The sequence below is a fragment of the Cordyceps javanica genome, chromosome 1 (assembly GCF_051103115.1).
Source record: "Cordyceps javanica chromosome 1, complete sequence".
NCBI lineage: Eukaryota > Fungi > Ascomycota > Sordariomycetes > Hypocreales > Cordycipitaceae > Cordyceps > Cordyceps javanica.
This window is the reverse complement of record NC_139295.1, coordinates 5,576,120-5,590,782: the sequence shown is the minus strand read 5'-3', so window position 1 is coordinate 5,590,782 and position 14,663 is coordinate 5,576,120. Positions and strand designations below refer to the sequence as shown.

At 55.1% G+C, this 14,663-nt stretch overlaps 5 protein-coding genes and 1 non-coding gene across 6 annotated transcripts; 4 read left to right on the top strand and 2 right to left on the bottom strand.

The window, feature by feature from the left end:
• Window positions 1–919: 919 nt before the first annotated feature.
• Window positions 920–2,485, bottom strand: V2A60_001685 (WD40-repeat-containing domain protein; the record flags this gene model as incomplete). Its single annotated transcript, XM_083253042.1, has 1 exon — window positions 920–2,485. One exon carries the CDS (start codon window positions 2,483–2,485, stop codon window positions 920–922), a length of 1,566 nt encoding a protein of 521 aa, XP_083109168.1.
• A 2,124-nt stretch (window positions 2,486–4,609) lies between these two features.
• V2A60_001684 (uncharacterized protein) lies at window positions 4,610–8,657 on the top strand (the record flags this gene model as incomplete). Its single annotated transcript, XM_083253041.1, has 6 exons — window positions 4,610–4,740; window positions 4,790–5,381; window positions 5,438–5,566; window positions 5,623–5,848; window positions 5,898–8,592; window positions 8,651–8,657. 6 exons carry the CDS (start codon window positions 4,610–4,612, stop codon window positions 8,655–8,657), a joined length of 3,780 nt encoding a protein of 1,259 aa, XP_083109167.1.
• Window positions 8,658–9,004: 347 nt separating this feature from the next.
• On the bottom strand, window positions 9,005–10,326 carry V2A60_001683 (uncharacterized protein; the record flags this gene model as incomplete). The annotated part of the gene is made up of 2 exons (XM_083253040.1): window positions 9,005–9,522; window positions 9,600–10,326. 2 exons carry the CDS (start codon window positions 10,324–10,326, stop codon window positions 9,005–9,007), a joined length of 1,245 nt encoding a protein of 414 aa, XP_083109166.1.
• Window positions 10,327–10,713: 387 nt separating this feature from the next.
• On the top strand, window positions 10,714–11,715 carry V2A60_001682 (SCO1/SenC-domain-containing protein; the record flags this gene model as incomplete). The annotated part of the gene is made up of 3 exons (XM_083253039.1): window positions 10,714–10,935; window positions 11,014–11,223; window positions 11,293–11,715. 3 exons carry the CDS (start codon window positions 10,714–10,716, stop codon window positions 11,713–11,715), a joined length of 855 nt encoding a protein of 284 aa, XP_083109165.1.
• A 550-nt stretch (window positions 11,716–12,265) lies between these two features.
• Window positions 12,266–13,796, top strand: V2A60_001681 (HAD-like domain-containing protein; the record flags this gene model as incomplete). The annotated part of the gene is made up of 3 exons (XM_083253038.1): window positions 12,266–12,525; window positions 12,592–12,891; window positions 12,953–13,796. The coding sequence occupies 3 exons, from the start codon at window positions 12,266–12,268 to the stop codon at window positions 13,794–13,796; spliced, it is 1,404 nt and encodes a 467-aa protein (XP_083109164.1).
• Window positions 13,797–13,982: 186 nt separating this feature from the next.
• Window positions 13,983–14,054, top strand: V2A60_001680. Its single transcript has one exon. It is a non-coding gene; the product is annotated as a tRNA-Met (tRNA).
• The last annotated feature ends 609 nt before the right edge of the window (window positions 14,055–14,663 follow it).

Below are 14,663 nucleotides of genomic sequence, written 5' to 3'. Positions count from 1 at the left end.
TGGGTTGTTGTTGTTGTTTACGTTGTCACAGCCCGACTGACAACTTGCCCTTTTGTTCCTCGGGGGCAACTCAGCAATTACGGGCTGGCGTACTTTTTGGATGGTTCTTCTCTCCCTTTCACCCAATGTGCGGGATTTTGAAAACCAAAATCTTGAAAACAGCGGTGGGAGGAACCAAACTCAAAATCCACTTACGAGTAACAGATTGCAAGACTCGGTTGACTTGGTTCTACTAATGCAAAAGCAGGAGACACTCTCTGTGTTTGGTCGCTTTTTCCTTTTTTTTTAATGAGTTACGATTACTTTAGATACCCCCTCCCTCCTTGTGCGTGGACTATGGTTCAAGAAGCACACTGAGTCTTTTTTTTTCTTGCTGTCGCAGCCTTCTGACCCTGGGTACAGAAGGGATGCCGGCGAGCTATGAGATGGTAACCGATGCTCAACTTGGCAATGGCGAATCGGGCCTCTCTCTCTCTCTCTCTCTCGTTTTCCTGATAGAGGGAGCCGGATGCACGATATAATGCATTTGCTGTTCAAAGGGTCCTAGACCCCGATTTTCTGTCCCCTTATCTTGATGCTCGTGAGACGTGACATGCCGCTATGCTATATGCCGATTCTTGTTGTGGCTTCAATCATTACAATCTTTGAAAGTACGCAACTTGAAATTATTTAAATCAATTTTCCTGTCATGAGTGTCGTGTAATCTTTTTTTTTGTGACGTCACATCCAGAACCCTGACCATTAAACATAGAATCTTAATGCAGCGGTCATCATCTCGTCGGAATTTTCCTTTTTAATTCATAGAATCCATGTTTGTCCAATGCGCTCCAGGACCCCCTCCCCAATATATGCTGGAGTCCTCTTTTCTCTCTCTCTCTTTCCCTCCTTTCCTTGTCTACGTCCCCCCCGCCCTCTGTCCTTACGCCTCGAAAACCAAGGCCACGCCATCATCGCCCGCCGTGACGACCCTCTCACCCGTCTCGCCTTGCACGAAGCCCAGCACGCCGCCACCCTCGCCGTCGCCGCGGTGACCCTTCCACTCCTTGATAAGGCCGCCGTCCGCGGCCGCCGCGGCGCCGCCCGAGGCCTGCGCGCCGGCACCGACGGCGCTGCCGCGCAGGTCCCAGCGGCGGACGACGCCGTCCATGCCGCACGACGTGAGGGTCCACGAGTTGCGCACAAACTCGACGCGCACGACCGAGTGCTCCTCGTGGGCGCCGACAATGTGGCGGCGGACGGCGAAGCGCCGCGTGGCGTCGTAGACGCAGATGGAGCCGTCGACGGAGCCCGCGGCCAGCAGCACCGTGGCGGGCGTCGCCTGCGCGAGCGTGACGGCGAGCGTCTCGACGCCGTCGGACTGGGTGTGCAGGGAAGCGAGGATCTGGCCGCCGGTGGTGGCGTCGGCGGCAACGGCGCTGCTGCTGCTGCCGCCCTTACCCTGCTTCGTGGCGGCCGTGCTGCCGCCGAGGCGCGGGAGGGAGACGATCTTGATGGCACCGCCGGCACCACCGACGGCGACAAAGGTGGCCTTGGGGTCGATGGCGACCGAGTACAGCCCGCCCTCGACCTCGAAGCGCTGGTCTTCGGGCGTCATGGCCACGGCCGTCTGGCCGTTGCTGTCGACGATGCCGCGCGCGGCGGCCGCGCCCCAGACGTCCCAGACGTAGAGCGTGCCGTCTTCCGACACAGTCGCCAGCAGCTGACCGTCGGGCGTCCAGGTGCCAGCGGTGCAGGCGCCCGTGTGCAGGAAGTAGGACTGGACAATCTGCAGCGGGTTGGCGGCGTCGGAGGGGTCCACGGTGTAGACCCAGACGGAGCCGTCGCCGGCACCGAGCGCGACCGCGTTGGGGTTGTCGGCCGACGGGCACGCGGCGACCCAGTTGACCTCCTCGACCTCTTGCGCCTCGCCGAGGGGCGTCATGGTCAGGCCGCCGCCGCCCGCGGTGGAGGGCTTGGCGTCGGCCTTCCAGGCGCGCACGCGGCCGTCGAGACCGCCGCTGACGAGCGCCTCGCCGGCGGGCAGCGTCCAGCACAGCGAGTTGATGGAGTCGGCGTGGCCCTCGAGGGCGTAGAGGCTGGCCAGCGGCGCGGGCGGCGGCCGGTCGGCGGCGGCCGCGGGGTCGGCGGCGAAGCTGGCGGGCAGCACGGGGCGGCTGGGCGCGGCCGAGGTGTCAAAGACCCAGCCGGCACCGGGGGCGTCGTCGCCCGCGCCCGCAGAGCCGCCAACGGCGACGAGAGTCGGGTGCACGGGGTGCTGCGCAATGGCGAAGAGCGAGTCCTGCGGCTCGTCAAAGTAGGCGATGGCGTCGTTGACGAGCGTCAGCTCCTCGGCGTCGTCGTCGTCGTCGTCGTCACCCGAGTCCATGGCCATGTCATTGTCTTCTTCGAGAATCTCCTCGGCCGCGTCGTCGGCGGCGAGAACGTCGAGGTCCTCATCGGCGTGAGGCGGCTGCGGCCGCTGCTGCTCAGGTGTGTCGGAAGGCATCGCGGGGGTTGTGAGTGTGTAGGTGTTCGTGGGGCGGCGGAATCAAAGCAAGGGAAAAAGAAAAGGAAATACAAATAAAAAATACCGCTAAATGATAAAAGTCGTCAGAAGTAAGAGAGAAAGGAAGAGAGCCAACCCCTGGAGAACAGATAGGAATTGTATTATATCCTAGGCGGCGGTCTTGGTTTGTAGATGGAAGAGCTTGGATGCTTGATAATCACTTTTTTTTTCCATGGTGGGGGTTGAACTTTTTTTGCCAACTGCCCCTCATTGCGGTGATGCACTTTCGAGGTACAAGTTTTGCCACTGTGGATTGCTGGTAGTCACTTGTACCGCTTCAGATGCCAGTTCTGTTGCCATCTATTACTTATTAGTAGCGGCTCCCCTCTCTTGATTTGACTCTTGCGGGAACCTCTTACTTAGTGTATACGCCGGGATTTGTAATATTAGCCATCGGATGTAGACACAACATTTTGGTTCCTCAATTACGGCTGCTGAAGAGATCCCAGGATCTACCAAGCGATGGCTGGCACGTATCTCTTCAGTGATGGAGAGGCTGATTTCGAGGGCGAGGAAACCCATGTTCCAAATTTGCAAGTTGACAAAGATTACAGAATAGAAGAAAAGAGATTAGCCATCGTTCCAGTAAATCTACTTTGACAATATCCCTTGTCCTTCTTTTGCTAGTTCTGATGCCTTCCGTCCTTGCTCTTGAGCAAATGATGCCCGCTTCTTGACCACCAGATTCGCTGCCTCAACAGTAAATTCGGTTCTGCTGAGTTTTCTTACTCCAAATGCGAAGGTTTTCGAGCTCATAGCGCATTTCTTTGGATAGTCATACAGCCACTATTCCAACCCAGCCAGCCGCAGTGGTTTTTATCGTCTGCTCCGTATGTTGCACAAAATGATCAGTTGCATATGCAGTCTCATGTCTCGAAACTGCTGCGCAATTAATCTTATTTTTCTCCGTAAGCAGACTGTTACCGTGACCAAAAATAGAACGAGACATGCTGACCTGCAAAACGTCTGCAGCCTCCATCGCAGTTACACCGTACCATTGTCTCCTCATTTAATCCAAGACAGACACAGTCTCCCAGGGCTATCGTGGCGTACAACTCTACAATAAGCCTTGCGGACCGAGATTCAGCCAGAAAAAATCGCTACTTGTATATCAGTCGAAGATGTGTACAAGTCGGGTCGCTGAGGGCGACAGGGCGGGCTGACATTGGCTCTGCCTTGGCTGCGACTGCGCACACCCTTACCATATTCATGGATGATTTTGTCCTCCCCCCCTTGGTTATCAAAGATATTGCCGTTCACCTATCCAAAGACATGCCAAACTTATCGCGTTTGAGAAAGGCTCAGAGATGATACCCCCGAACGGTTGCCAGCCATCGTTGGCCGGGCACTGGCAGTATAGGGAGGGTGTCTGCGCTTGCAGCGCCAAGGGTGACTTTTGAGCAGCAGTAGAGGATTCACTGTCCCGACTACGTGGATTCTCATTGAATAAGAGCCCGCGCATCTACCGAAAGCTGACTTGGTAGCCGTGATCAGTTTAGAAACCTCTGGTATCCTTGTTCCAGGCGGTCGCGATCTTATGAACCAACTATCATGCACTCCGAGAAATTTCCCGGATCGGGGCGTCATTCATGAGACTGAAAATTTTACAGAATGTCTTTTCAGTAGAGTGAAATCGAAGAACTGAGAACACAGAACAGTTGCCCTAGTACCTGACCACAAGGAGGTCTCGAGGCTGCAAGCTGCCTTGTCGCATTCGATTATGATGAAAGACGTCGCTATTGAGAGTCCTGCACCTTATAAAGCATACATGCAAGTAAATCCTGTAAATAGAACCCCGGCACAGCCTACTTTATGCAGCTTCCTCTGCAGGCATAGCTGTCGCAGCGCGCCCGCTACACCACTACGGTGCCGACTTACACACCACTACAGATGGCCAGCTGCATTACGAATGTGCAAGGGCTGACAGGGAATCGTTGGTTAAGACTATGTGTGTCGATTTATATTATTCGGCCCAACCTCGCTCTCTCTGAGAACTCTCAATTCTCACCAATCTTTGTCCATCTCATGATAGGTCTCAAGTCGCATTGATCTCAAAAAACAGATATGAAAGAGACATTCGAGCGGGCAAAGCGGAAAGTGAAACAGGTATTACACCGACGCCTGCCTCGACGGCCCACGATCGACTCGATCGCGTCGACGCCTTCCACCGAGAACCGGCTCAGCACAGTAGCAGCGTAAAGTTTGACATTCCATCACATAAGTATGGGCTAACAACAAAATTAGATGTGGTGCAGGCTCCGAGAATGCCGCATCCGCAATCTTGTCGATCGACATCGCGCCTCAAAGCGAACAAGCCTCCGCCGGTTCCAATGCAATCGCCAATGACGTCGGGTTGGCCATAGTCTCCGGCGATACCGTGACTTCTGAATCGGATGAACTTTTTGACGACGATACTTCTCTGGAGACATATGACTTGGACCGCGATGATGAAGCTTCTAAAATACATACCGTGGTTGGTGACGATTCCTTGACGGCGACCCGAGGCCTCTCGAACAGCGACGCCGAGAAGACAAGCACGAAAGAGTTTGGCCAAGCCAGTATACACAGCAGAGCGTATGAAGAGGCGTACCGCAAATTTGATCCAAACAAGATTTGCATCTTCGAGAAGGAGAATGCGGACAGCCTCGTGAACAAAATTAAACAGGAGTATGACACAGCTATGGAAGATAAGTCCATCCTCAAGGCCCTCAAAAAACTCCAAAAAAACCAAGGGATATTGGAAGTACTTGATTCATGTGTGACGATGGCCAAGTCTGTAAGCACCGCCCATGCAGCAGCATCAACTGCCGTCGGCGTTGTAGAAGTTGTCACCAAGGTATATCAAGCTCACAGCATATGAACATGTGACTGAGATTCTAATCATTGGCTTAGTTTGCACTTTCACTTTCAAGTGTTGGCGACGAATTATGCGAGACACAGAAAAAAGTTCTAGAAGAATTGCAATATGTCTATCAGTGCGAAGATTTAGGCGATGGACGCTCTGGAAGCCACGTTTTCGAGGTAAGTTGTACCTGCACAGCATCCGATATTCGTCGCGTCGATTCTCATGGGCCAAGGTCCTCGTCAAAGTTTACCGCAGTCTTCTGGAATGGTACATTGAAGCGCATGGAATCTTCCAGAAAAATGACTTCAGGATGGCAAAGAATCTATGCTTTGAGCAAAAATCTCTATCAGAAAAGACAGAAAGCTTCCTCGAAAATGTGAGGTCCCTGAGAGAGTGCGTTTCGGCATTCACAGCCACTCAAGTAAAGGCTGCAGCAGAAAACGATCTGCAAGAAAAAGGTACGAGGCTATCTAATACACTGCATGCGACTAAGCTGACATATGGTAGTCTACAAGTACCTAAGAGGGTTGCCTGCGCAGAAGGAATACCATGACAAACTGAGGATGGTACGAGTAGATGGTGCCTGCGACTTGATCATCGACGCAGAGAACGTGTACAGAAGATTGGTTGACAACCGCGAGAAGAAACTAGTCATCACAGGCAATACTGGATGCGGAAAGTCGGTCGCAATGAGCTTCCTCGTTGACCGTCTCCGTATGACAACCATGGCCCATGACCCCAAGCCCATCATTTGCCACTACTACTGTCGGCACGACGATTCTGGAAACAGTCTTAGTGTTCTTTGCGGACTCATTTGCGCCGTACTCAACCAAGCCCCGGAACAAAGGCATGACTTCATAACATGGTATGAAGAGCGCAAACGCTCCAGACAAATTGAGCCTGGCAGGAGTCCAAGAGAGCTCGAACATTATTTACGTCGCGTAGCGGGAAGACTCGACCGCCTCATTTTGTTCGCTATTGATGGCTTGGATGAATGTGATGAAAGCTCAAGAATGCCTCTTTTGGCACTTCTCAATGACATGTCCGAAAAAAGTGACCATTTTAGGTACCTTGTCACCTGCCTCACCCCCGACGACTTTTATTTCTCTTTGAAAGATGGCGAGAGACCAGATCCCATTGATCTGCGACCGACCAGGGATCGAGATACGCTTATTATCAAGAAAGAAGTCAACGAAAATATGAGCAACCTTTCCGACGAAATCAAACTCTTGGTAGTAGAAAAGTTGTCAGCCAAGGCAGAGGGGAGCGCTTTGTGGATTAGAATGGTCGTTGGCACGATCCGGTCCAGCAGAATTACGCGCAAGGATGCGATTGAAGCATTCCTCAACGAAATGCCGCTACCAGAGAAGCTCTCGGAGACTTACCAGAACCTGTTCCGCCACTGCACCGAAGGTTGCGACTCGAACAAGGACCTGGCATGGTCGGCCCTGAAGATTTTGGCCTCTACGCACCGAGACTTGACCCTGAAGGAGCTTGCCTGGGGGGCAGCGATGGCCAATGCCGGCGAATCAGGGACCGAACTGGCAAGAGTCAAGCTGGAAGCAGATTGCGGCAGAATCTTACAGTTGATCCGGCCTTTTGTCACTGAGTTGGCTTCTCCCGTCGTTGAAGTTTCCACGGAAAATGCTCCTCGAGACGTAGCCTCTACGGTTGCGAGATTCACAGATGCAGAGGATGCAGATGCAAAGCTTGCAGATGAAGATACGACGGACACGAAATGGGACGCAAAGTCTGATATGAAACTGCGCCTTGCCCATCAATCTATAAAGGAATTCGTCATTACCTACGGCACAGCGTCCGGGTCGGATATGGCAGCTCATGCTTCTATCCCAGCATCCCAGTACGCCAAGTTTCCCTTCCTACCAGAGAAATTCATGATGGATGTCTGCATAAGGTATCTTCTGCTAAAGGAGATTGGTCAGAATAGACTCTTCCCCGAATATTTCCAGGATATCTTGCAGCTTCCACAGCAAGTCGAAGACGTGATTAAGACTATTGTACCTGGGGTCTATAATCCTGCCTGCACCATTACGTCCTATGAGAAAGACACGTATGTGTACAAACTGGATGAGTCTGATTTTGGAGCATTTTTTGTGTATGCCTCGTGCTATTGGGTAGAGCACACGGCCAGGGCCGAGCCGCAGGCAACTCCTGCATTGCACGATCTGGAGGAGTTGTGCCGGCACAAGTCTCGGCGGCTCGAGAACTGGATGCTGCAGATTCGTCGTCCAAACTGCACATGGCAGTCCAGATACGACTTGGAGAATCAAGACTTTGACCCGTTGATCGTGGCTGCATTTTATTTGCCAGACGCCGTCTTGGAGCAGGTCCTGCGGCAGGGCCATTTTCAAGGAGGCTGCTACGGGAAAGAACCACTCGTCACGGCAACCAAACTGCTTCTCGAGCATAGAAAACTTCCGAGGCTGCAGCTACTCCTCACAAGCCACAACTCTCAACACGACCGTCAGATGCTGCCGTGCTTTCGCGCCATTCTCCATGAGTGGGATGCCGAGGAAAGTTGGCTTGAGACCCGTGATAGCCAGCGCGACCTTTTCCGAGCATCGCAGAGAACAGAAATAGAGCGCAAGGAGAAACAGAGTCTGGAAGTCGGGCGCTGCCGTGACTGGGATGCGTTGTTCAGTGTCGTGGAGAAGAAGGCCGACGTCATGGTGGCGGAGCAGTGGGCAAATGTGCTGTTCTGCCTGGCTGCCAGTAGAGGCTGCATTGCCCTCGTCGAAAAGCTGATTCGAGCCGCGCAAAGCAACCCCCGACTGAAAGCGGCCATCTGGGGTGTCAAGAGCAACGAAGCATTTGCGAGCCTGAACCTGGGCCATCAGTCCATAGGCCTCGCAGCCGCCAGCGGCAGGCTGGCCATGGTCCAGTACCTGCTGCAGCACGAGGACGCCAATACCCATCTGTTCTACGTCAACGAGCACGGCCAGACGACGCTGCACATGGCCGCGCGGTATTGCGAGCCCCTCGTCGTGCAGGCGCTGATTCCGCGGCTCGCCGGCTTCATCACCAGGGTGGACGAGGGCGGGCAGACGCCGATGGACGAGGCCAGGAACAGCCGCTCGGAGCCGCACAAACAGGACCAAACGGTAGATTGCTTGGAGAGAGCCCTTCAGAGCGCAAATAATGACGCGGCGCGGTTGCTGGCGGCTCTCGAGCAGGATTTCGGGTACGCGGAGGAGATCCGGCGGGCACGCAGAGAGACAACGATGTGGACCGTTGTTAAGATGGTAGCTTGTTGCGCTCTCGCATTGATCTTGTTCCATGGCGGATATACGTTTATTTTGGGGCTACTCGTTCAATGGACAACGAGGAGAATGAGGACGGTGGGCTTACACATGCCGTAGCGGCGGCAACAAGAAATGTAATGACAGCTTGATAGCCAGTAATGTTTATTTTTTGAGACTAAATGTTCAAGTTTGGCAGTTCAGAAGACGATACGTCGCGTAAAGAACCATGAACCGCCGGATGCCGCCGTGCATCAAAAAGAGGCAACCCCATAACGCCATGCCGATCCTGCCCACGAGCAAAAACTAAGTGTGCCATTAAATTGCTTGTCCTCGGCCTGCTTGAATCCTTCTTCAGTCGTCAAGGACCTCGACCCAGTTGTTCTCCGATTGCTTCCGCTTCCAGCGCTCCGCGGCGGCCTCGCGGACGAAGCGCTCCTCGGCCTCCTCGACCTCGGACTGGGCGGCCATCTCGCGGATCTGGTGGCGGATGCCGAGGGCGAGGGCCTTTTGCCAGCCGCTGTGCGTCTTGCACCGCTTGCGCTCGCACATGCCGCGCACGGCGTCGCCGTCGCCGAGCGGGTCGTCGAGGCGCCCGTCGGGGGCCAGCGCCGCCTCGCCCTCGGGGGACGCGGCGTAGGCGGCGAAGGCGTCGCGCGCCGAGATGGTGTCGAGGCGCTGGTCGTAGCCGCACATGTCGTCGCCAAAGAGGCCCTGGGCGACGGCGGCGCGGCGGCGCTCCTGCGCCAGCTCGATGAGGGCGAGCATCTTGTGGCAGAGCCGCGTCTCGGCCTCGAGCTGCAGCCGCGTGTTGGCGGCCTGCTCGACGTAGCTCCTCTCCTCCTCGCTGAGCATGGAGTCTCTGCTGTCATCTGCAGAGCCAGGAAACAGTTTAGCGAAGGTCATGTTTTGGGGTGGGTGTCGGAGGTGGGAGGGCATCGATTCGTACCTTTAGCAGCGTCGCCAGCAAAGGGCGAGGCCGTCATGGTCCAGCTCCCGTTTTCGTCCACTGTTGCCAGTCCGCTGGAGAGAAGAGCCATAAACTCATCCTGGGATAGCTGGTCTGTCAGGCTGGCGCCGCCCTTGGCGGCCTTGGGCAGCCTGCCCACCAAGCGCTCCCACCACGCCTGCGCGTGCTCGTGCGAGCAAAAGTAGCTCGGCGGGGACTGGCCCAGACGCGCCGCCTTCTTGCAGGCGCCCATGCTGCAGCTCTTCTTGTAGATGGAATGGAGCTGCTTGTTCGTGCAGCGTGGGCAGATGAACTTTTCGATGAGATTCTCCCCGACTTCCTTGCTCAGGTTGATACACTCGCCGTGGAACCAGTCGTCGCATCCCTCGCAGCAGATCATCCAGCGGTGGTCGTCGGGCCCCTGACACAGACAGTAGGGTCCATTGTCCGAGTCGTCATCGGCAACGGAGCCGTCGTCGGTGCCGGCCTTTGGTTTCCTTGGTCTCTTGGGAAGCGTCGACTTGGGCCGCTTAGGGGCCCTTTTGACGGCGGCCGCGGTGCCCTTCTTTTTGGGCGGCGATGCGCGCGACGAAGACGGTGTGATATCCCTCGTCTCCGTAGATGGAATTGGCGTCGAGGACGCTGCGCGTGGCGAGGCTGCGGCGGATTCGTTCTTGATGAAGACGTCTGGCTCAAAGCGCGAGTCGTCTGAATACAGGGAATCCATGTTGGGCGTGCCCTATTTTACCTTGCGACTCGCTCTATACCTCAATCAAGGTGGTATCATACAGCATACTTTGTAATTAACTCATGGAAAAAAGAATCGCCGGCGTAATTATCACAAGCTCTTGGAAGTTGGATGGATGAAGCCTTCACTGAGTTCCATGGCGCGCCACCAACGCACTGTAGCGCGTCAACTGCTCAGGCTGGTTGGTGGTTGTAGCGCCCCAAAGTGGCGCCACAGAGGGAAACAGGTTGCCGGAAGATGTTCGGAAACCTGCTGCCCATCACTAAGCAAATTTATTAGCCAACCACCAGTACCTTCAAGAAACGATTCCCGTCTACCCCCCTCCTGTCATCATCGGTAACGGCAGATTCATATTTGACGATGACAATGGCGCATACGAGGATATCCATGGCCGCGATGCGCAGCGCACTCACCCGAGGCTCCGTGCAGCAGTGCCAGCGCTGCTTCTCCAACAGCGCGCTGCAGACCAAGCTCGTCCGGTCCAGCGCCGCCACCATGAACAGCAGCGTGCGCGCAAAGCTTCCCATGACGCAGAAGCGCACAAAATATAGCACGGTCGAGCAGGCCAAGAGCCGGCATAGCACTGGGGTATGACTGATCTGTAACAAGACGGCAATTCTGCAGCATTACGGGTAAAAGCTAACAGCGTCGTCGCGACATGCATAGCCGTTTTCCTGGAAGGCTGGACTCTTGTTCGTCGCCACCTGCGGCGTCCTGGTCTGGTATTTCGAACACGAGAAGGAGCGCATGCAGCGCCTGAGAATCGCCGAGGCGAACAAAGGTGTCGGTAGACCACTGGTCGGAGGCCCTTTTGAGCTGACCGATCATGATGGCAAGCCCTTCACCAGCCAAATGATGAAGGGCAAATACGCATTGGTAAGCAACAAGCACTTGACGTAATGCTGCTCCGAATGCAACAAAGAGCTGACGCGCGTGCGCCTCCAGGTCTACTTTGGCTTCACCCGCTGTCCCGACATTTGCCCCGAAGAGCTCGACAAAATGGCGCGCATGCTCGACATTGTCAACGAACGCGCACCCCCCGGCAGCTTGCTGCCCATCTTCATCACCTGCGACCCCGAGCGCGACGACCCCGCGGCCCTCAAGGGCTACCTCGCCGAGTTCCACCCCGATTTCATCGGCTTGACGGGCACGTACGACCAGATCAAGGACACCTGCAAAAAGTACCGGGTCTACTTTAGCACGCCGCAAAACGTCAAGCCCGGCCAAGACTACCTCGTGGACCACAGCATCTACTTTTACCTGATGGACCCCGACGGCGACTTTGTCGAGGCGCTCGGCCGCCAGCACTCGCCTGACGAGGGTGCCAAGCTGATCCTGGACCACATGAAGGACTGGGCCAAGAAGTAGAGCAGGAAAGACTTGTGGTGTCCAGCGCATTGGACGAATTGTATACTACTGTAGTTTTTTCTCCTTCCACCTGTACAAGAGACGAATCATAATAGCAAACCACTCCGCGAATTCGAATATAGGCCGACTTTACGCTCTGATGTGTGATGATCAAACGAGCTGGAGCCGAGCAGGACTGGAAACAATGCATCAAGTTAATTGGAGTCTGCAATTGAAATAATATATAAAAGATTCTGAAAGCATTATAGAAAATTTGCAGAACGAATTTGAATCTCATTGACGTATCAGTAAAACAATTGCATAGGTTTCGTCCCTGTATTGGGGCACGAGGCCTGTCGTTGCCCCCGGTTGGTGGAGCTGGAAGCCACTTTGCCTACTAACCTACCTAGTAGGTATGTCCTAGGTAGGCAGGGCAGCAGTCAAGTTACTGACCACCACCTAGGTCTCACCAGTTTGCATCTCACACCGTCACACGCACCATTTCTTTTGCTGGCGATCTAACGGAGACGTCTGAAGCGACCGGAAGCTGCGGGAAAGCTTTGAGAAGGAGATGGCCCACGGTCGGGTGCTCAGCACGTGTCTGGCGCCGTGCTACCGGTCGCTGGCTAGGGCCGGTGTCCTCCGATGCCGTGGCGCGGCGCCTGTTGCGGACATCGCCCTAAAGACCACACGGCGCCGAGCTTTTGGCAGCTCATCGCGAGAGTTGCGCGAGAAAGCTTCATCTATAGAACACGACTCTACCTTGGTGGGCGAAAATGGAACCGGTTCGGCGATTAATCCCGCTTTCGCGGATGTTGCATTTGCGTTTGAGTACGTTCCCCCTTGGCCCAATTCCGCTACCATGTCGGGTATTGTGACTAATGCACTACACGCCAGCATTGACGGCGTTCTGTACAAGGGACAAGAAGGCATCGCCGGTGCCAGGGAGATGCTGCAGAAACTTAGACAGCAAGGGCTGCGCTATGTGTTTTTGACGAATGGCGGTGGCGCGCATGAGAATGCAAAAGTGGCGTCGCTTGCAAAGCGAATAGGCCTTGAGAACCCTGAGTACATACTCAAGGACAGGGTGATACTATCGCATACCCCCATGCGAGGCTGGGACGAAGATGTCAAGAACAATGGGACCGTGCTGGTCACGGCATCACAGCCTGAAACGGCAAGGCAACTAGCCAGAGAGTGGGTTTTTATATCTGGTTCAAGGAATCACGAAGATGATGCGCTGACAACTCGTTTATAGATATGGGTTCAAGCGAGCGGTAACGCCGGCAGATTTACTGGCCGCGAATGGGCACATTTATCCGTTTGCTCACCTCAGAGACAGCCTCCACAAGGAGTTCTCGCCGCTGCCTGATGGCAAGAGCGCCGCTGCCATCAGCGACCCGTACAGCCGCGATATCCCGTCGGACGCGCTCAAGATTGACCAGATCCTGGTGTGGAACGATCCGCGCGACTGGTCGCTCGACATTCAAGTCATCCACGACCTGCTCGTCTCGCACCGGGGCTACCTCGGAACGCTGTCCGCCAAGAACGGCGACCGGACGCTCGCCAACGCCGGGTGGCAGCAGGACGGGCAGCCGGACCTGTGGATCTCGAACCTGGACCTCGTGTGGAAGACGGAGTACCCCGTCAACCGGTTCGGCACCGGGGCGTTCCTGGACGCGCTCAAGGGAGTGTGGGCGGCGGTGACGGAGGGCGCGGCGCCCCTGCGGTACCAGGCGCTGGGCAAGCCGTCGCGGCACACGTACGAGTACGCGCACGACCGGCTGCTGCACTACGACGCCGACGTGCCGGAGGCGGAGAGGACCCAGGGGGGGAAGCGGCTGCGGCCGCTGCGCAGGGTGTACATGGTCGGGGACAACCCGGAGAGCGACATTCGCGGGGCCAACGAGTTTGCGCCGCGGGACGGCGCGCAGTGGGAGTCGATCCTGGTGCGCACGGGCGTCTTCCAGCCCACGGTCGCGGAGCCGGCGCCGCGGTACCAACCGACGGTGATTGTGGACGACGTGGTGGACGCGGTCGTGTGGGCGCTGCGGAACGAGGGCGCGGACGTGTCGAGGGAGTGGCTGCTGTCCAAGCACTAAAGGAGTGGTGGTCTGTAAGTAGAATGTACGACAGTAAATAGAGAATGAAGAAGAAGAATAAGACGAAAAAAAAAAGTGTGTTTGCGTTATCGCAGACGAGAGTCATTGTGCGTGAGTCACCTTTGTCGACTGGCAAGGGTCTCATAAGTCACATTGTGCCGTGCGCCACCCAGCAGCAAGGCAATAAGCAACATAGCTCAGTGGAAGAGCGACGGGCTCATAACCCGTAGGTCCCTGGATCGAGACCAGGTGTTGCTATTGAGTATTGATTTTTTTTTTCGCCCCTTGTTTCTTTTTTTTTCTCCATTCGCGGTGGAGGGTGAATTTGATTGTTCAAGTTGGGATGACTGTAGGTTAGGCCCCGAGAGAGAGAGATCTGCAGTTCTTTGGAGAGGTTGCGAAGTGCAAGTATGTATACTTGCAATTTGGCTATGAAATATGTGTGCTGGTGTTGTATCTGTGTACTGATTCTACAGACTGCGGATACGCGCCGTTACTGAGATGCGAGAACCATGCCCACAATAATTCAACGCATGGATAAAAATCCTACGTACGAGCTGCTGGAAAGACGGAAACGCAATGATTTTGATTTTTTTTTCTTTTGAATTCAGTTCTTACACAGCCAGAGCTACTTGGTAGTCCTGTCATAATCCTGGCCTGGGCTGTCGGGGTGGACGACAAGCCGGTCAGCAAGTACGGACAGTCGGTGGCCTGAAGTAGACTAGCTGCAGTGGCACGCGACGAGATGCTGAGCAGGGAGTAGTGTGCGATGCAGGGGTCAGACAGGCCAAGGATGGGAATGAGGCCCTTGTACTCCGTATAGAGCACAAAAAAGGAAAAAAAAAACAAAATGATGAAAAGGAAGAG